Below are 20,335 nucleotides of genomic sequence, written 5' to 3' on the forward strand. Positions count from 1 at the left end.
CTCATATTTAAATAGCAAATTATAGGAGATTTCCAAACGTTGGATAACTCCCCCCAGAGCGACAGAAGGTTCTGGGAGTGAAAATCAGGAAGAGAGTGGTACAAACACATGCATAAAGCGTGAAGAAATAGAATATGTAAAAAGTTTGTGACCATCCTGCAGTAAACATGTATCACGTTACAAGTCACTGTGTGTGCGCTGTTCTTAAAATAGGGTTACCAAAAGCATGGTTTGACCTTATTCATTAAGGACCATCTCATATTCACATGCACTGTGGCTCTTGAATTATTGAGTGTTCTACCAAATTGAAAAAAAATGTCTCTTCTTGCTATTTTGGTTGTCTACCGCTGGCCTAGTAAATGTTAACAATACAAGGATATCAGTTTTTAGGAGTATTGTTTGCTTCTCTTTAGAACTAAATAGATCCTCATTCTGATTAAGTCCAGTTTCACCTTTTAGACTTCTAGGAATGCAGATTTTAAACTGCTGGTATGACAGCTTTTTAAAAATGTGTATATGAAATGCCCATTGAAAATATCATTGTTTATTCTGACAGAGTAGGGATCCTGATTACCATAATCATATAATACCACTTTGTACTTCTTTCTTCTTGGGGAGCTTAAAGCACTTTATCAAGTAGGTGACCATTATCATCCCCATTTGACAGATGAGGAAATAGAGGCATCAAGAGGTATGCGGCCAACTTTCAAAAATAGCCAACCTGGACCAGTTGGGCCTCAATTTCAGCAGTGTAACCCACAGCTTTCTTTATTGCAGGCAAGGTATAAGTGATCACAATTTTAGAAAAGAGGACCAAGTTATTTCAAGGTAGGCAAATGTAAACTGAGGCATCCAAATCAGTAACCACTTTTGAAACACTTGGGCTTAATGACTTCGAAATGTTACACAGAATGTTTAAATATAGAATAAAAACAGGACCTAGAATTCCTCACCTGTAGTCCTACACATGAACCACAAGAGTGTCCCTGCCTCCTTTGTTTGGCAAGAGTTCCAAGTCCATCATTCAAGCACACTGCTCACTCCAGTGTGCAATAGAAAGCTGAACTTAGTTTTTACGGTATCTGAGAATTACTGTCTTGTAACTGGATCTCCCTGTAAAACAGGTTATTTACAGACTCCAGTCGTTGGGATTAGAAAGTCCAAATCCAAATTGTTTTAAGTAAAATTTACAGAATAGATAACTCTTAATGTAAATTGGGGCAAAATATGTTTTCAACTGAGTTCCTGTGCAAAGAGCAAATACATAAATGGAGAAAAAAATGTGTGCGTGCTTAAGCCATTGTATGACCGTAGCACAGGGTGCGGGATAAATTGTGTCCTTTTTGCAGCCCTGCAGCTTTTGATCTGTCCAAAATCAGATCGTTCTGGAAATGTTGCTTCAGCGCAGAGTTTGGCCCATAATGGTCCCCCCTACAGAAAAATCCGGAAGGGGAATTAGAATTGTTCCTAATTTAGCTGATTCTGATGAGCCCCACCTGTGGTGTGGACACACCGTAGTCCGGCGTAACAATAACGATGCCTTGCTCTTGCTTGTAAGCCTGACTGGCGGTGGGAGTGAATCGAGGACAACTTCCCTACTGAAACTATCCGAGGCTCCGAAGGAAAGCCGGGGGGGTTGCGAGGAGTTCCTAAAACATTACAAAGAGGGACCGCGCTCAGCCGCTTTGGAGTGCGACGTTAGCGGAGGTCGTGGGAGACACGCGGGACTCACTCCGGTCGGGGTAGCTGGAGCAGGGCGCGTTCCGCGAACATTTCCAGCCCGGCGTGCGCGCGTTGGGAGCGCGTTAAACCCTGCCCCGAGGTAAACCCAGGTGGCGGGGGGTTCCGGGCCGCTGAAACACGCAGCCCTGTGCCAGCGCCGGGGAAAGCCTTGGGGGCTGGCCGTGCTGCTGCCGAGCCCTCCGTGCCCCGAAGAGGGCGGAGGTGAGGGGTCCCCGCTCCCTTCTGCCCCGGGCCGGCCCCCGCAGATCCAGCGAGGCGCCGCTCTGCCTGCGGGCGCGGAACAGCCCCCGCCAGCTGTGGGGGCCGGAGAAGGGGGCACCGCTGGCTCCGGCCCCGGCACAGCGCCAGCGCCGCCCAGCCAGCCCCGAGGGCTGCGCCGGCCGGAGGCGATGCGGGCGCGGGGTCACCCGTGGGGAGCAGCCGCCCTTCGCTCCCGCCTGCCGCCCGGGAGGGGCCCGCAGGGGCACCGCTTGGCTGGCGCTCCGCGCAGCCCCGGCCGCGGCCCTGGCAGCCTCAGAGCTGCCCGCGTCGGGCGGGGCGCCCCGTGGGCACAGCCCCTGCGGCAGGCCCGGGCAGGGGCCGAGCTCCGGCGCAGCGATCGGCCTGGGCGCTGAGCCCCCGGGGAGCGAGGCGCGGGGGGACTGGGACTCGCGCCCCTGCGAGGCGCTGGACACCCGGGGAGGTCCTGCCCCGCGGGCGCGGCTGGCGGCCGACCGGCTTTGGGAGCCGGGAACGTGTCCGGAGCGCGTCTCCCGCCTGCTTCCCATGTGGCCCGAGCCCAGGGGGCGCCCCGAGACACCCAGCGCCAGCCGCAGCCGCGCGGGGCCGGGGGAGCGCAGGTGATCTGCTCCAATTAGGAGCTGTCTGATGAGGTTAGTGTCACCGGGAGCAGCCAATGGGCCGGCCGGGCTGGAGGGGCCTGGCGCGCCTCGCCCTCCCCAAGCCCCTCCCCGGCGGCCGAGGAGCCCGGCGAGCCTATATAAAGGGTCTCGGTGCCAGGCAGCCGCAAAGGCGGCCGTAGATGGTTTCGGGGGGCAGGCGGGGAGCAGCGCAGCGTAACGGGCCGGGCGGGGGCCCCGCGGCTCGGCGCGGCTCGGCGCGGTCCCTCCCAGGGCAGGGGGATGCAGCTGGGGGAGCAGCTCCTCGGCAGCGCCGCTAGCCTGGCCGGGCCCCCCTTCTACCCGGCCGAGAGCGGCAGCGCCCGCGGCGGCCCCCGCGCCCAGGGCTCCCCCCCGCGCCTGGCCGGGGAGAAGGGGCCGAAGAAGTGCGGCAGCGCCGGGCCGGCCATGCTGAGCGAGGCGGAGGCCGGCGAGCCCTTCCCCGGCGCGCCCCCCAAGCCGGGCGCATCGGACGGCCGCAAGGCGGCCCCCTGCGGGGAGGCCGAGCTGCCCCCCGCCGCCTCCCGCTACCCGCTGGACGGCCTGAGCCCGGAGCGCTACTACCTGCCCTCCCCCGGGCCGCAGGGCGCCGAGCTGGCGGGGCCCTGCTCGCTGTTCCCCTACCCGCCGGCGGCGCAGCACGGCTCGGTGTACCCCGCGCCCGGCGGGGCGCGCTACCCCTACGGCCCCGTGCTCTCCCCGGGCGGCTTCTCGGCCGCCGTGTGCTCGCCGGGCGGGCGGCCGCAGTTCGGGGCGGGCGGCGGCGGCGGCGCCTACCAGTACGGCCAGGGGGCGGCGGGGCCGCTCTACAGCCCCTACCCGGCGGCCGGCTCCTGCGGCGGGCTGGGGGCTCTGGCCGTGCCGGGCGCGGGGCCTGGGCTGCGGGCGCAGGTCTTCCTCTGCAACCGGCCGCTCTGGCTCAAGTTCCACCGGCACCAGACCGAGATGATCATCACCAAGCAGGGCAGGTGAGCGCCGGGCGGGGGTCCCCGGGAAGCGGCGCCTCTGCCCTTCTCCGTAAGCCGCCAGGCTCCAGCTGCCGCTCGACGGGAGCGCTTTGAGCGGCGCGTCGGGCCCCGCTGCCCGCTCCGGCCGCGGGTGGGAGCTGGGCCCCGGCGGGGCGGGCGAGGGTCCCTCGCAGGGGCGGCGAGCAGGCGCGGCTTTGGCCGGTGCGCGCTTGCGGGGGGCGGGAGCCGGGACTGCGCCTGGCTCCGGGCGCGCGGGCTGCGGCGTAGCCGCTTTTAGAAGCGCTCCTCCGAGTGCGGGACGCGCCGCTTCCCGGGGACTCGCTCCAGCGGGCAGAGCCGGAGCCCGGCCCGGGCGCGTCGCTCACCCGCTCGCTCTCCGCTTTCTCCCCGCAGGCGCATGTTTCCCTTCCTGAGCTTCAACATCGCCGGCCTGAGCCCCACGGCCCATTACAACGTGTTCGTGGAGGTGGTGCTGGCCGATCCCAACCACTGGCGCTTCCAGGGGGGCAAGTGGGTGACCTGCGGGAAAGCGGACAACAACATGCAAGGTACGGCGGGCGGGCGCCTCTGAGCCGCCGGCCTCGGGGCCTGCTCCACCTGCTGCTTCCCTAACATTGCTCTCCTCTTCTCTCTGCCCCACCGAGTCGATGGGGCGTCTGGGGGAACCCTCCAGCCCTAGTTTTGAAGCTTGGGGAACGGTGTCAAATGCGAGAGAAACCCCCTGGCTGGAGATGGCGCTGCTAAGGCCTCACCCGGTCCCCAAGCCGAGCAGGGCATGAAATGAAACTTCCCAGAATTAAGTAGACAAAGGTGTAAATTTGTCCTTCCCCAAAGCCGGCAGTCCCAGGGACTAGTTTACATGCCTCTGCCTCCCTCTTTGTCCCAGTGCTGGTACTAGACAATCTCTGGCACTCCTGTTTTCTACACTGTGTGTACAGAACCCTCGTATAATCCCGATCTTTTGTCTGTGTTTTTCCCACCCCCCCGCCAGGCAACAAGGTGTATGTTCACCCAGAGTCCCCGAACACTGGGACTCACTGGATGAGGCAGGAGATCTCTTTTGGAAAGCTGAAACTGACCAATAACAAAGGTGCTAACAATAATAGTACACAGGTAAATAACTGATAAATTACACGGCGGTTCCCTTAAGTCAAGAAAGCTAGTTAGTGATAAACTGGGTTTTTGCCTCAGAAAACCTTAAACCACTTTTTTTTTTATAGTTCAAGAGACTTAAAAGCGATGGGAGGATAAGGTGAAAAACCTTCCCCTTAAACTTCTGTTTAGTCACTGCATACTGTGGTCTCTATACACTCTGTAGTTCTCTCAGAACAGCTGAGTTTTGTACACCACGGTACTCCGAAAGTGTTATCCACAGTCTAGTGAAATTGAGGATTACCTCTTGCAAACTACCTGTGTCTGAAGCCTAAATTATCACCTTTCAAACATCTGATTTTGTTTTCCCTTCCCTATGGCAAGCAATTTTAATTTTGGGTGCATTTTTGTTTTAATGGTATCCAAACTATGCTTTATGCCTTGTTTTTCCTAGATGATAGTACTGCAGTCTCTGCACAAATACCAACCTCGACTTCATATTGTCGAAGTGACTGAAGATGGGGTTGAAGATCTGAATGACTCTTCAAAGACTCAGACCTTTATTTTCCCAGAAACCCAGTTCATTGCTGTTACTGCATATCAAAATACTGATGTAAGTCATGGTGGTTTTGGGGAGGAGGAGGAAATCCATATGGAGCAAGTAAGAAACTTTAACTCAATTCTATTTCCCTACTCCAGATCACACAACTCAAAATTGACCATAATCCTTTTGCAAAAGGCTTCAGGGACAACTATGATTCGTAAGTATAATTTTACCCCTACCTCAATCTAACATCCATTTGGGAGGCATCATTCTGGCCTCATCTTAAAAAATGGAAATTTTTACAGAAACAACTTTGAACCCTTACTTTTACTTCAGAGAGACACTATATGTGCAGCTACAATAGATGGTCCAACTCTTCATCTGAGTTTTTAAAATGTGTTTCATGTGGTTGTTTGTCGGCGAGTGGGTGACTATAAAGTTTGTCTAAGGGAGCTGACAAAGTAGATACTTTTAAAAATATCTGTAGATGGCTCTTGAAAAGCTGCTGGTCATGTTTTATGTATCTTGATATGGCTTGTGAAAGAAGTTAATTTCTCAAAGCATATGTGTATGCTGTGTTAAAAAGAGCTTTATTTAAAATGCTAGGCACGGAAGAGTCTTGAATTGAGAACTAGAGTGTAACAAGACTTGAACCTTTCAGAATTTATCAAGTGCCCTAAATCCCACATTTTTACCTTTAACACACAGTTCAGTTTCTGTCTGGCTTTTAATAGTATGTGGCATTGTAAAGACCAACACTTAGCGTTTTTCTTTTATATTGTAGCATGTACACAGGTTCAGAAAATGACAGATTAACTCCATCTCCCACGGATTCTCCTAGATCTCACCAGATTGTCCCAGGAGCCCGGTACAGCGTGCAGCCATTCTTCCAGGAACAGTTTGTCAACAACTTGCCACCAGCTAGATTTTACAATGGTGAGAGAACTGTGCCTCAGACAAATGGCCTCCTCTCGCCTCAGCAGAATGAAGAGGTAGCCAATCCTCCCCAGAGATGGTTTGTTACGCCTGTGCAGCAGCCTGCTACAAACAAACTGGACATGAACTCTTATGAAACTGAATATTCTCCTAGCACCTTGCTCCCCTATGGCATTAAATCGCTTCCCTTGCAGACATCCCATGCCTTGGGATATTATTCCGATCCAACATTCCCTTCCATGGCAGGATGGGGAAGCAGAGGCTCTTACCAGAGAAAAATGACAACTGGGTTACCTTGGACGTCCCGAACAAGTCCTCCAAGTTTCTCTGAAGACCAGCTTCCCAAGGAGAAGGTGAAAGAAGAAATCAGCTCATCCTGGATAGAAACCCCACCATCAATAAAATCTCTAGATTCAAATGATTCTGGTGTTTACACTAGTGCTTGTAAGAGAAGACGGCTCTCCCCTAGCACGTCCAGCAATGAAAATTCTCCAACAATGAAATGCGAAGACATGAATGCTGAGGACTATAGCAAAGACACTTCAAAAGGCATGGGCTACTACGCTTTCTATACTACTACTTAGAGCATTATTTCATCCCAACTGGCTAAACTTTCAGGGTGGCTTTGGGTTTTTTCATCTGGTTTTGTTCTGCGTAAAAGTTGCCAAAAAGACTCTTGCCTTCCACCTTGAATTGTTTTGTGCAATTCTATAGAAGGTGCCAAAGCTTTTTTGACTGCTGGAGGTAACTGGGTAGGGAGGGCACTATGTTATAATTTGGCCTTAACTTTGGAAGGAATAGTAAAGGGGTTGTAAGCAAGATCCTGGCTTTTACAATGTGGCTTATTTATTGGAGACACTAAAGTGTACAGTCTGGCTGGCTCAATGGCCTAGAGGTAAGTGCTGTGCACTACCGAACAAGGGCTATGGGTTTGTAGCCTACTCTCTCTTCGCGTCTAGGTCTCTGAGGAAGAAAGGGTCTGGTAATGCTATGCTGTGCTTCAGATAGTGTTGATGAGGCCTACTGTATCAGCTGCCCAGTCAGAGGTGTCTAACTCAGTTCAATTAGGGCTGTTTGGATAGAGGATAACAGGATAATATTTTAAAAAATTATATTTTTAATGAAGGAAAAGGTTTGACTTTAACTCTGCTGCCCAGGCCCTGTGTTTGATGACCAAATCCGGCTTTCCTGTAGTCTGGGGTGGGATAAAATGACTTAATTCTGAGAGGGTGGGGGAGGGGAGATATGGAAACTTATGAGGGTGAACTAGACCAAGGTGGCCAAAAAAAACAAAGTGTACAGCTGTATTTGTATAGGTACACTGTAGAGTACTGTGGCACATGTTGTATAAATAGTTTTACATATTAGAACTCTGGGATCATATGGAGCTGGTGCTTTGGCATTCTGAAAGCAATTTTCATTATTCCAGCAAACTTTGGACTATTGGAGCATTAAAAATGCATTGCTGAAAGGATATGGAAGGTATCTCTACTGACTTGTAGATACAATGATTTTTCGGCTGCCCTGTATTAACTTGAAAGTGATGTAATTTATCCACTCTCCTTGCAACTGGTTTCAGATATTTCAAGTTAAGGTAAACCCTAAAGCACTGGCACACAAACTTCTCAAAACGTTTTTCTCTTGATTTTTTTTTCTATGTGTATATAGTAGTAATTTTTAATAAATGTGATGTGTGCTGGGGCAAGAATGGGTCTTCTAATCTTTTTCAACCCTCAAGTTGTGGCTGGCCTCCTGTTGAAAATGCATCTTATAACTAATTGTTCCTCCCAGCCGCTAGGACAGATCTTCCAGTGGGATGCAGTTTGGAGAGTTTCCACTTGCGCCTTCAGTCACGTTGTCTCGCCAAAGGTCTTAAATAAGTGGCAGGAGGTAATTATCCACCGATTATGTGGCTTCTCCCAAAGGAACTCGGGTGGTGGGGCCCTGGGGAGGGAAGGTCTTTTTCAAACTCACAGAGGGGGGAGGGGCTGAAATATATGAACTAATAGCTGACTCCTGCCCAGCCTCTGCTCCATGGAGACGTGTCAAGTGTGGCGTGGGCTATGCCTATGGAATCCTGCAGGTAGCGAGGCCAGCTCGGGCGGAGAGGGAATTTTAGGGTTTCACTCCTACTGCTGCGCCTTCCTGTCCAAATCTTTTGATCTCTAGCTCTCAGTAGTGACCTGCGCGCCGGTCCTCTGCCCCCCTTTCACCCAGGTCTGCTTAACTGCAATCAGGGCGCCTGGGGGCCGGCTTGAAGGGTGATGCTACTATCCCCTTTTAAGCCTGAGGAGCTGCAGGACCCCAGCCACCCTCTTCTCCCTCCGTGTCCTGGGGAGGGGGGCGATCTCCCCCCAGCATTGATGGGTAGCGTTTCCCCCCCCCCCCCCGCCGCAGCCAGCTGCAAACCAGCTAGATCCGCTGCAGGCTGGGGCTGAGCACCCTCCCCCGTTGCGAGTGCATGGTGTCCCTGCAACGTGACACGCTCTGGGGCTAGCCCAGGAACCCGAGCCCTGTGCGTGCTGCCTTCAAAGCCCTCTTCGGATAAAATACCCCCCCTTGCCCGCAGCGGGGGACGGCTGAGGGGGCGGGGTGGCATTAGCTCAGGCCGGCTCTCAGCTGCGGCGAGACTTGTGAATTTCACTTAGCACCTGCAGTGAGATACGCAGCGAAGAGGCGCTCGACGAGAGATGAGGCAGGAGTTCCCCGCTCGGATGGGCCCTGCAAAGCCGCGCGGGGGCTGCAGGGGGCTATTCTCGAGCCGGGGGAGGCAGAAGCTTGTGGTGTGACTTCGAGCAGCTGCTAAGTTTGCAGCCAGGCTCGAACCCACTTTTCAATCGCGTCTTCCCCCGGTGCCGCCAGTAGAACCCCCATTCTCCTGCAATAATGATGGGCGGCGGTGGTCCATCAAGGAAGGCAACCCGCCCGGGCACCAAGGGCAGGCAAGGTTTGCATGGGCGGCCCCTGGCCTTAGGAAATGCCGTGGGCAGCAGCGTTACGCGGTTAGCTCTGCCCTGCGCCAATAAAATCTAGCACCCCCCGCCCCGCCTGGAGTAACGCAATCAAAGGCGCCTTGGCAAGGTGCTGGCCGAGGTGAGCCTGCAGGAAGCCACGGCGCGGCTGACCAGGGCTGAGGTTCTTTCAGGCTGGAAACGAGGAGCGAAGGGTTTGGGAGGGCGATTCGTTAGGGTGGGAGAGTGCGGGGCAGGACGCGCTGCACCGTCCCCCTTTCCACACGCGGCGTGGCGGGACTGGTTGGGGTCCATCCCGCTCCCGAACTTAGCCGCGGCCGGTGGGGTGCACGTGTTGCAATTCCGGGCGCTGGAGCGGAGCTGGCAGAAGCTATCGGGCGCGAGGGTCTGGTTGTCTGCCCTTGCGTCAATCCCACCCGCGCGTTAGAGGTCGCTTTAAAAGCGCAGCGGAAGTTCAGCCGCCGGTTATGGCCCGGTGCGGCTGGGAGGGATGTTAACGAAATCGCTCTTCCCCGCCGCCCGGCCGCGCCGCGCCCTGTGCCAAAGCCGCCCGCGGGAGCACGAGGGGCCGCCTGCCTGGCAGGGCTGTATATTTTTGCGCTGCATAGTAAAACGCACCCGTGAAAAGTGAGCGGGAACCGAAGCGCCTGGCTGGCCCCAATTAACACCCGGCGCTGCTCCGCCGCTCCGCGAGCGGGTGTCAGACGGCACATGGGGAATAAATGTATCTAATTAAGCGGCCTCGGCTGACACCGATAACCAAGTCTGTGAGGAAGGAAAGAGCCGGGGGTCGCGGCTGCGTGTTTGTTTTCCTTCGCGGCGGATAAAGCCCCCCCGCCCACCTCCCTCGTTTGTTTTGACCTGCGCTGGACTGAGTCGAGCGCAATAAACGGGCAGAGCTTCGCTGCGGACGATTTCACACGGGTTCCCCCTTCCAGGTCCCCGCACGATTATCTCCCCTGTCCCATATCGAGCGGCAGCGCGGCGCTGCGATCCGGGCCGGACTAGGTCCCCCTCGAGAGCCGGCTGCGCTGAATCCGGCGTTTGCTGGGGAGACTTCACGTCTTTTCTCGCCGGCTGTCGCTCTCGGACTGAGCCGGTAGCCCTGGTATTGCACGGTGCTATATTACTCTTGCAGGCGAGAGCCGAGCCCTGGCGGTAGAGGCATGGGCGGGGGCCGAACCCTCTTCTCAAGCGCCTGAGAAGGAAGGAGGCGGCGGCGGTGGGCTCGGCGCATCGGGTTTCAGGGGCTCCAGCCTTTAGGCAGCGGCTTGGGGGCTGAATTCGTTTGGCGGCATTTCCCTCCGCCGCCTCTAGGCCGCCGCGCCGAGGAAGAGAGGAGCCGCTCTGGGGCCAACGAGTGGGCCGCTTCCTTTCCCCGCCCAAGCGGTTTCTCAAGGATCTGGCTACCGCGGGGAGGGAGTGACGCGGTTTTGTGGCCCCATTGAGAGCCAGTTTTGCTGCTGGGCCCCATCCACGTGTAACGCTGCTCTCCCGCCTCCCGGGAGGGGGGGGGAGGAGGGTGCTGCCCGCTGCCGGGTGCGTGTGTGAGGGGAAAGGGGGAATCACTCCTTAAAGACATCGCAGCGCGCCAGCGAGCGGGGCCGTGCCCGCCCAGAAGGGCTCCGGAGGGGCGCGCTTGGGTTTCTTTGTTCCGCTACTCGCCCTCCTGCGTCTGCTTGCAGGCCGGGCTGGCCTTTGGCACCGAAAGGAAGCTGCTTCCTTAGGGGCGCTGAGCCTTAGCTCTGCCCCAGCGAGGATTCGGGGGCAGCTGCTGTCGGGAACGGCATGAAAGCAGAGCAGCGCTCGGGCACCTCAAAGCCCAACACGTTCAGGTGTTAGCGCTCCTGGGCCGGACCCAGGGCAGAGTTGCACAAGCTCTGAAGAAGTGGCTCTGATCCGCGGAACCCTGGTACCTAGCCCCAGCCGCAGTCTTTCAGGAGCTCCAGGGCCTCTCGTGTTGGGCGCGGCTCCAGCCTCAGAGGGCTACAACTCCTCCGTTCTGCGTGGGGAGCCAGCCTGCCTCCGCGCCCCTCCTGCGCCGGGCACAGAAGTGTCCCGCCCGTGCGCGAAGGACGCGGATGAGATGGCGGGAGTGCGAGCCGTGCCGCGGCGTTGCACAGTGGATGACCCGTGCCCGTACTCACCCTGTGACACGCCTCGGAAAGGGGCGCGGCTTTGAGACGCTGAGCGGAGCCGGGGTAACTCTCATGGGCCCTCCCCGCCAAGCTTCAGGGGCACCGAAGGGTTGGACTTTCCCTCTTGACTTCGCCCTGTGTGGTTATTCCTCAAGCGGGACGACGGCGGCCCCCGCCGCCTGAGCTGGGCGTTGGGTTTTGCCCCTCGGCTGTGTGGGGGGTTTTGCCCCTGGGGGAAGCACACGTGTGCGATGTGCCCGGCTCCCGGCTGAATGAACTGCCCGGGCAAACGCGGCTTTGTTGCGGGGCAGGGGGTTATTTCGCTGCCACCCCGAGGTGGGACGGGCAGGACCGCGACCCCTCCAACGCCGCGTACAACGGGGCCGGGCCCGCGGAGGGAGGGTACGGCTCTAGGTGCACGTCAGTATCAGACCCCGTCCGGCCGCCGCCTCCCACCGCTCGCCCCTTTCGCGTCCCCTTGGAGAAGCGGGTCAATGAGGGACACGTGGGCCGCGAGCTGCAGCGCTGACCCACGTGTCCCGCTCACGGCCCGGGAGGTGTCCCTGGGAGAGGCCTGGCTTGGGGGTGCGGCTGCATCGCCTCGCCCGGCGGGACCGGGATAGGCCCACGTCCGGCTGGCTGAGCTGAGCCTTCGGCTGCCTGGCCGGGCTCCGCTGGGCCCCTGCGGCCTCGCTCAGCCGGCGAGCGACCGGCCCCCTTGAGTCTTTGGGGCGGTGGCCGGAGATCGCTGCCCGAGGTGCCTCCGGAGACGGGAGACGGCCACTGTGCCGTGCTCCCCACCTCGCTCGAGGAACCCGCCACTGGGCGGGGAGGCGCGGCCCGGCCGGGCCCCGCCCGAGGACTGAGGCGCTGGCTGGCAGACCACGCCCTGAGCCGCTCGCCTAGCGCGGCCCTGCTCCTGCGGGCGGCTGCGTACCCGCCGCCCGTCCCCTCTCTTCCCGCCTCGCCGGGCTCCTGCGGCCAGGCCCGAGCCGTGCGCCCGCCGAGGGGCCCATTAGCGCCCCCTGCCGGCCTGGCTGCTCTGCGCCGCCGCGCGTGTCCTGCGGGAGCGTCCCGGCGCTGAGGTGACTCTGGGAGCGACACCTGCGGGCGGGCGAGCGGGGCGGGGCCGGGCTTCATGTCTCTCCCGTCCTCCTTTGCAGCCCTCCTGTGTTGCGCCATTCCCTGTCCAGCGGTTCCGCGAGGGCCCACGGAACCGCCCCCAGCAAACCAGCCGCGGCGTGCGGCGGCGAGTATCGCTGTTAATCCCCTCGTCCTTGCACGGCTGGTTGGTGCCGGGCGGGGGGGGGGGGAGGATTGCACCGCACTATAATGCCGGGGAGAAGAGCATTAGCGTGGAGAGCAAAATACGATTTGAATAAAGTGATAGGGCGGCATCGAATATTTCCTTTGGGGAGTACTAGACTCTGAGCTGTCACAACAGATTGTGTAACTAGACTAGACTGAGGGCTGTGATCCTAATCATATTGATGACACAGTCATCTGAAAGACTGAGCGCAACCAGAACTGGCTCACCAGGAATACAGTTAAATCCTAATCTGGAGAGGGGAAAGAAGGATGCTTCCTGGCTCTCCCATCCTCCTACCCCCTCAAAAAAAGAAGAAAACTAGAAGAGGACAGTGTTTGTCTTCCTCTCATCAAAGGAAATTGAGCCTGAAGGATTTGAACACCTAAAAGCAATAGATGATCCCACTGGGTGCTGTCATCATCATCAATAACTGTGGGCTCAGCGCCCATTGGTGTCTGATGCCTCTCTCACTATTTCCTTCCATCTTTCCCTATCCAGGGCAGAGTGGCTTAGTTTCTGTAGACCAGCTGCACACCCATCTACTACATAATCTATCCCTTCTCTGTGGGGTCTGCCTCTCCCTTTGGAAACATCCATTATGCCAGATACTAGGGTCTTGATTTTTCATTTGTTGTTCATTCTGCAAATATGTCCAAATAGTTGTAGCTTCCGTTCTATAACCTTCCGCAGCATGTTCTCTTTTGGCTGTATCTTCCTATATAATTCCTCATTGGTGACCTTCTGCATCCATCCTGGTCTCAGAATCTTTCTATAAACAAGTCCTTTCGAACCCCAATGTTCTTTAGAATCTTTCGTTATCACCCATGTCTCACACCCATACAACATGCTGCTGAGTACACACGTTTTCAAGCTTCATTCTTAAGCTAATTGGTTTGCTTTTCCAGATCTTATCCATCACCTTCAAACTCTCTCTTGCTTTCACTATTCTAGTCGCTATTTCCTTCTTACAGTCTAGATCATACGCTATGTTGCTCCCCTGATATCTGAACTTCTCTACATTTTCTGGTTCAATACCATCAACACTGATCTTCCTCCCTTTCCTTATCTCCAAATACCATTGTTTTTGTTTTATCAATGTTCATAATCAGTCCATACCACACCGTCCTGGGTGCTATGGAAGAAGGCAAATAAAACCTACAGCTCCGATCCTCTTTACACCCAGTGTAACTTGACTCAAGTAAATAATCCTGCTGATTTAATTGGGACTCCCCACAGTATGTGCCCATATGTTCACAGGATCGGGCCCTATAATTCCAGAAGGAAAGTTACTTTCTGATTCTAACCCTGAACTGGCCATCCATTGAACCCTAGCTACGTAAACCTGACTCGCCATTAATGCCCTGTGGTTCTCTGGGCAACAGGAAGATGATCTGTTACTTGTAAGAGCAGCAGTGGGTTTGCTCTGTTATGTGTAGCCAGCCTCTGATACTGCGTCAGCATAATATTTAACTGTCTTCTAGTAGTGCGATACCTAGCTTCTGTTAGTTCTCCTCTGTCTTTTTCTGGCCCACTTCAAATGGCCTTGAAAATGATTTAGCTGCTACTGTAGATGGGACAACCCATTTTCAACTTAGTTACAGGAAGTGTGACCCATATCTGATAGAACATGACCTTGCTTATACTTTCACTCAGGATGCTGAAAACAGGTGTGGCCTATTGGCCTAGTTCAGGGATCTGCAACCTGCAAATCTTTCAGGATGTCTTTGTGGTTCCCAATGTTATAACTGCAAAGCAAAAAAAAAAAATCCCCCTCCTGATTATTTTTGATAAAAGGTGAATGTCTAAAAGCCCAACAATGAACAACTCCTATCTAAATAGCAAACAATATGTGACCTAGAAATGTTGGACAACTCCCCTTTAATATGTGCTGTATATTGTGGGATATGACACTGTATCTGTGCTTTGATTGTGTTGCGAATAAAGTCTTGTTTTTGAAAAGGAAAAGGAAGCTTGCAGCATTCTAGCTGTGAAGGGCAACATGCATTTTAAGAAAAAAATGAAATTAAATGTGAAGTAAAATTGGCATAATTAAAGTGGGGTTGGAATGGGTTCAATAGGAGAAAAATTACAGATGAAAACAGAATTTCAAACTCAATGGACCCAATCCCTTGCATTTATATCAAGTTCGGCTAGACTCCGTTTATGTCTCATTACCAATGATAAATATGTCAAAAAAAAAGCAACACCGAGGGCATTTGCTCAAACAACATGCTACTTTTGCTGAATAGTATCCAGTTATGCAACACACATGCAAATTTGAGGAAACAGAATATGTAAAAAGTTTGTGAACGTCCTATAGTAAAGATGTATCGCATTATAGTAAATCATTGTGTGTGTGCCGTTCTTAAAATAGGGTTACAAAAAGTATGGTGAGATGTTATTTATTAAAGATTGTTTCATATACACCTGCACTGTGACTCTTGAATTACTGAGTTTTTTTTTACTGAATTAGGCAAAATGGCTCTTCGTGCTATTTTTGATTTAGTTGCTAGTGTCTTCCTTGTCAACAATGGAAATGGAGAGAGGGATAGATCACTCCTCACTTCCCACTCTCCATCAATTCCTGCCCCGCACCAGGGAAGCTAATGATCCTACCTGTGATCAATCCTGGTCAAGTGCCACTTGAGGCATGTTGTGCATGTCCTAAGATGACTAGATGAGTGGGGTAAGTTGGGGGTCTTTTAGGATTAATGTTACCAGAGGCCTTTTTGTAAAGCAAATAGGGCCTTATGTCACCAAATATGTGTACCACGTTGGTGTCTTGCCTACAATGGTGAAGATTTACAGCACGGATACTCTCTGAAAAGAGATTAAGTTTCAAATGCCTTCATACAAATAGCACCATGGTTTCTCAGTGACCACATCACGTGGTATGTGAGCATGGCCTTTATTTTCAGATGTAACTAGCTTCCAGATGCCTCAGTTTTTGGATGACAGCCTGGCACATTTTGATGTGGCCTGATTGTTAGAGGCTGGATGCTGAGTGTTTCTGCAATCAGGCCTCCTTAAGATGTCTCAGGGTGCTCACCCAAAATCTGAAGTTCTTCAAATCAAGTCACTTTTTAGAATACATAACCACTCTTTCTATTTGCCAAACCAAACCTAGCCTGGGTTTGACAGCCAAGTTGGGTTGATTCTGGCTAATATACCCTCACCAGTAATAAAGATTTGTAAGGATAAATACCACTCTTGTTGCACCTCTTTACAAGTTCAGTGGTGTTGCACAGGCGTCAATGAGGGAAAACATGCTCCTGCAAATGGAAATTAGCTCATAATTCTGTAGATGTGTGTGCAAGAATGAAAACCAATGAGAAAAGAGTTCTGCGGGGCTAAAGTTTGAAAAAAGCAAAATATTTTTATGAGAAATGTTGGCAGATCTTCAGAAAGATTGTGTAAGATGCCAGTTTCCAGGACAGCACTACACTTAAGGGTTATCTATGCTATAATTGTTAACACTTTGTTATAAGGTAAGGGGGCCCAGATAGAAGCTGGGTATTTCCTGACCTATTTACAGCATGCTTTGATTTTGCACAGTAGACAGGACTTTCAATTGTTAAGTCCACGAAACAGTTTTTTTATTACAGAGTTTAGTAAGTTATCACATTGCAACTGCAAAGCAGATGTCAACTATCATTCTCAAATGGACTTAGGTTCCTAATTTCTACAGCTTTCAGTGGGAGTTAGGAACTTAAATACCTTTGAGGTCCTTCCTGTTTCATCTACGCAACTAAAATTAACCATGTTGTGGGATCTGTGTGAAGTGAAGTTGTCTGGCTGGATAAAATTATATTTGAATGCTACAATCTCTATACGTGTTTTAACAATGTGGGTGTGGCATTGGGGACATATGGAAATTGGAAGCCTGAACATTGTTGTTTTTTGAAAGAGCAGATAGGAAGTAAATGTTGCTTTCCTCACAGAAGGGGAAAAGCAGCTCTCTTTACACTTAACCTATATTTATTTGTTTGAGATTCCACCAGCATCCAGCACTCTAGGTTATAATTTTATCTGCTTGGAAACTATGCAAAATGAAAGGGGATCACAAAAAAAGAGATTCTGTTCAGCCGAGCAGCAGTGCTGTGAACCATCTGCTGCTCTACTTGGGGGATGAGGTGCAAGCAGCCAGACAGATCTAAGTGAAAGAAACTAAATACGTGTTCTCAGTCATAATAATTTATTGTTCTTACAAACCTATCCTTTTCCCAGGAAAGATTTAAGAAGCTGAAGAGGGTATTGCCATTCTGATGAACACACCCAGAGAGGGCTTTGCAGTGGAGGCTGGTAACTTCTGAACGTGGGTAAGTCATATAGCCTCACAGGCACATTCAAAACCCACTTATGGAAACATTTTATGTGTTACCTGACTGCAAACACAGCAGCCAAAGCCTCTCCTGCCTACCCGAAGGAGCTTTTGGTGTAACACATACACAGAAAACAGCTTATTTTGCCAGTAGCTTTCTGTTTTATGCCATGGGGATTATTGTTCAAGAACAGATTTCTTGCTCTTAACTTGAGTCTGAATTCTGTTCTGGTGCTGCTGCATAGTTAGCATTTTGATTTAATGGAAGGATCTAATAAGAGAAAAGATAGGACAAAGTCTTGTTTAATTAGAATGTCCTTGATACAAAACAAAAATGGCTAGAAAAGTCAGTGGAAAACCTGTGATAGTTGAATGGATCCATTTTAAAGTACAGCAGGAGCTATTTAAAATTTTTCCCCAAGTTCCTCTTGAATTTAACAGAGAACTCTAAGCCACAAAGCTCACATCCACATCCGAACTTTTCTATTAATCTGTCTTACTTAATATAACAGTGTCTTTTTAATGCACCAGTGAAAATCCTCACTTGCCAGGAGTGGAAGGATGGTCAAGTAGTTAGGGCAGTAATTTGTCACTTGCTCCAATTTTTTGTTCTACCAATTTCCTATGTGGTCTCGGCAAGTCACCTAGACTAAGATCAACACAGGTATTAAGGTTCCTAATGTCCATGGAATTAAAGAGAAGGAGCCTGGTAATCTTTGCGAGCCTGAGCCGGTCTCTCTATGCTTCAGTTCCCTATCTGTACAATGGGAAGAGAATATTGGTTCCCGATCTCACAGGGATGGTGATAAATGCGTTAAAGATTAAGATGCACTCATACACTGGGGCAGTGAAGGTATCTTCAACAGACATGGTAACCCTTTGCCATTTCTTTCAAGAGACTGTTAGCTCAAGTGCTTGGCTGATCTCAAATTGCATCTGACCACATGAGGAAAGAGGCATTTTTTAAGGTTTGAGAAAGTGTGCATGACGTATAGATCTCCCTCTCTTTTGACTGTTACAAAAATTAATCAGCAGGGTTGTTTGAGAGTTTGTGCAATAGCCTGAATACAACCTTCACGTGAAAACAGTTTGGTTCTAGGCTGGCATTCAACTACTGTATTTGGTATGCCTCTTCAGCAGATGATTGTAAGAATGCTTAGGGAATTATGAGTTCTCAGAACAGGACATAATATTCAGAACTCCGGTGTGTGGGGGCTTTGATTCCAGAGAATATCGTGGGTACTCACAGAGGTGAAAGTAAGCGGGCATGCCCTGGTGCGCAGCTCTGGCAAGGGCTGGCTAAGCTGCAGCAAAAGCCAGCAGGGAACTTTTTAAAGAGCTGGCAGAGCCCTGGGTTGCAATAGGACAGTACCTGTAAACAGGGCTTTTTTTCTGCTAGAATGGTGTTCTGGCACCTTTTCTCCCTAGGGGTGGGTAGGGTGCTGTGCAAGGAGCCGCTCTGGGCAGCTTGTGCATGGCTGGGCTGTGCCACGCTACCCTGGGAGCCACTCAGGGTGGGAAAGCAGAGGAGCCACTGGCTGCTCCTGTGTGAGGTAGGCGGGGGCAGTTTGGGGCTGCAGGGTGTGTGTGTTAAGCCTGGGGGTGGGAGGGTGATTTGAGTCTGTGGGGGGAGGGCTAAGCCTGGCGGTGGGTTGGGGCCACTGGAGGACCCAGGAGAGGGGGTTAAGGCTGCAATGGGTTTGGACTGTGGGGTGGGGAAGGGGTAAAGCCTGGTAGTGGGTGAGAGGCAAGGGGTGCCCTGGGGACTACTGTCTGTGGTGGGAGCTGGGGAGTGACTTGTGCAGAGGTGGTGGGAAGGGAGCAGCTGCCCCGGGAAGGCAGCTGCCTGGGGGCCACTGTCCATGCCCTACACCCCAGGAGTACCTGTGCCCAGTGGGGGGTGGCTGTTCCCCGTTTGCACCCTGAAGCAACCCAACCCCCCCATAGTCCCTGGCCATAGCTCCCTTACCTGGCCCTGGTGCTGCCTGTCTCTAGCCCCCTGCCCAGTGCCATCAGCCCTGTTCTCCTAGCCCACAGCCTGCCCTGCCTGGTGCCCTGTGCCCGGTTCTCACTGTTCACAGCCCACCCTGTCCACCTCGTCCCGTGCAAGGCTCAGCAGGCCAGGAGGGTGTGCGTGATGAAAGTAGAGGTGACAGGTGACTTCCTGCACCTGCCACTGCTGTTCACTGCCCACCCCCTGCCTTGGGTAGTCTCTGGTCAGGCTGTTCAGGGAGGGCGTCAGGGTGGGGTGGAGTGGGGTAGGGATGGGGCCTTCAGCGCAGGGGGGTTGCGCAGGGCCTTATGCCTGGGGCACTGGGGCGTGGTTGCCCTGGGCCCCACTCCCACTCTTGGGACTGCCCTGTTTTCTGGTTCCTACATAGCTGTCCACTCAGAGAAGGATTACTCTTGGGAAGTTTCACTGATCCTACCACAGTTTTTAAAAGCCATTCTATGGTAGTCTGTTGAACTGGAAGATGGCAATGGCTAGAAATTGTTTCTGAATTTTTGTAAGTGTCCAGTGGAGTTGCATTACCAGACCTGACTTCTGCATGAGGCTCTGGCAGATTCACTGGGAATGAGTGTGAGCAGGGCAGAAGAGCCAGGGGTTGTACAGCTTTTTTACTCCCTCCCATAATGCAGGAGCCAGTGAAATTAATATGCATCAGGTTTGAAACAAAAAGCAGTAAGTACTACTTCACAAAGCGTCTCTCAGTCTGTAGAACTTAATGCTGGTGGATGTTGTGAAGGCCAACACTATAATAAGGATAAAAAAAGAATTAGAAGTGTTCACAGAGGGTAGGTCCATCAGTGGTATTAACCAAGATGGTCAGGATGTGACCTGATGCTCGGAGCTTCTCTAGCCGCTGACTGCCAGAAATTAGGAGTGGATGACAGAGGACGGATGGCCTGTGTTGTTCATTCCCTCTAAAGCCCCTGGCATGGGCCACTGTCGAAAGACTGGGCTAGATGGACCATTGGTTTGGTACAGTATGGATATTATGGTCTTCTTTATCTCTCCCAGGGCCAGAGGTGGGACACCAGGCACTGACTGTAGGCACATCTTATCCTCTAGTGGATTCCAGACGATGTAAGTAGGGGGCACGGTGAGTGGTCCCAGAGTGGCACTGTTGCTATGCCAGTGCATTGCACTGTCGGGCCTCTTTCTGTTATTTTATTCATAAACAAAACCCTTCTACCAGCTGTACATTTTATTCCTCTGGTCTCTTGCACACATACCAGAACCCAGATGCTTTCCACACAGCCTCCTTCCAGAGCACGGCTCACCTTGTAAGCAAAAGCTTCCCCTTGCTTCCTGCTCAGTATGGAGATATTCCTATCTCATAGAGCTGGAAGGGACCTTGAGAGGTCATCAAGTCCAGTCCCTGTACTCACAGCAGGGCCTATCACCATCCCTGACAGGCTTATTTATTTTT

At 52.8% G+C, this 20,335-nt stretch overlaps 1 protein-coding gene across 2 annotated transcripts; it reads left to right on the forward strand.

The window, feature by feature from the left end:
- The first annotated feature begins 2,864 nt into the window (after positions 1–2,864).
- EOMES (eomesodermin) lies at positions 2,865–7,287 on the forward strand. 2 transcript variants are annotated; one of them, XM_074986129.1, is made up of 6 exons: positions 2,865–3,589; positions 3,983–4,137; positions 4,581–4,702; positions 5,136–5,294; positions 5,381–5,442; positions 6,010–7,287. In XM_074986129.1, the coding sequence occupies exons 1-6, from the start codon at positions 2,865–2,867 to the stop codon at positions 6,743–6,745; spliced, it is 1,959 nt and encodes a 652-aa protein (XP_074842230.1). In that variant the 3' UTR covers positions 6,746–7,287. The 2 variants fall into 2 exon arrangements, with proteins under 2 accessions (XP_074842230.1, XP_074842231.1); XM_074986130.1 differs by having other exon boundaries at positions 6,067–7,287.
- Positions 7,288–20,335: the final 13,048 nt, after the last annotated feature.

Source organism: Carettochelys insculpta, chromosome 2 (genome assembly GCF_033958435.1).
Source record: "Carettochelys insculpta isolate YL-2023 chromosome 2, ASM3395843v1, whole genome shotgun sequence".
Lineage (NCBI taxonomy): Eukaryota > Metazoa > Chordata > Testudines > Carettochelyidae > Carettochelys > Carettochelys insculpta.

Excerpts from the sequence above, each read along its gene's own strand:
- EOMES (XM_074986129.1), top strand. The coding sequence starts at position 2,865 with ATGCAGCTGGGGGAGCAGCTCCTCGGCAGCGCCGCTAGCCTGGCCGGG. Across the intron at positions 3,590-3,982 it reads ATCATCACCAAGCAGGGCAG|GCGCATGTTTCCCTTCCTGA; the intron begins GTGAGCGCCGGG and ends TTCTCCCCGCAG. Across the intron at positions 5,295-5,380 it reads CTGCATATCAAAATACTGAT|ATCACACAACTCAAAATTGA; the intron begins GTAAGTCATGGT and ends TCCCTACTCCAG.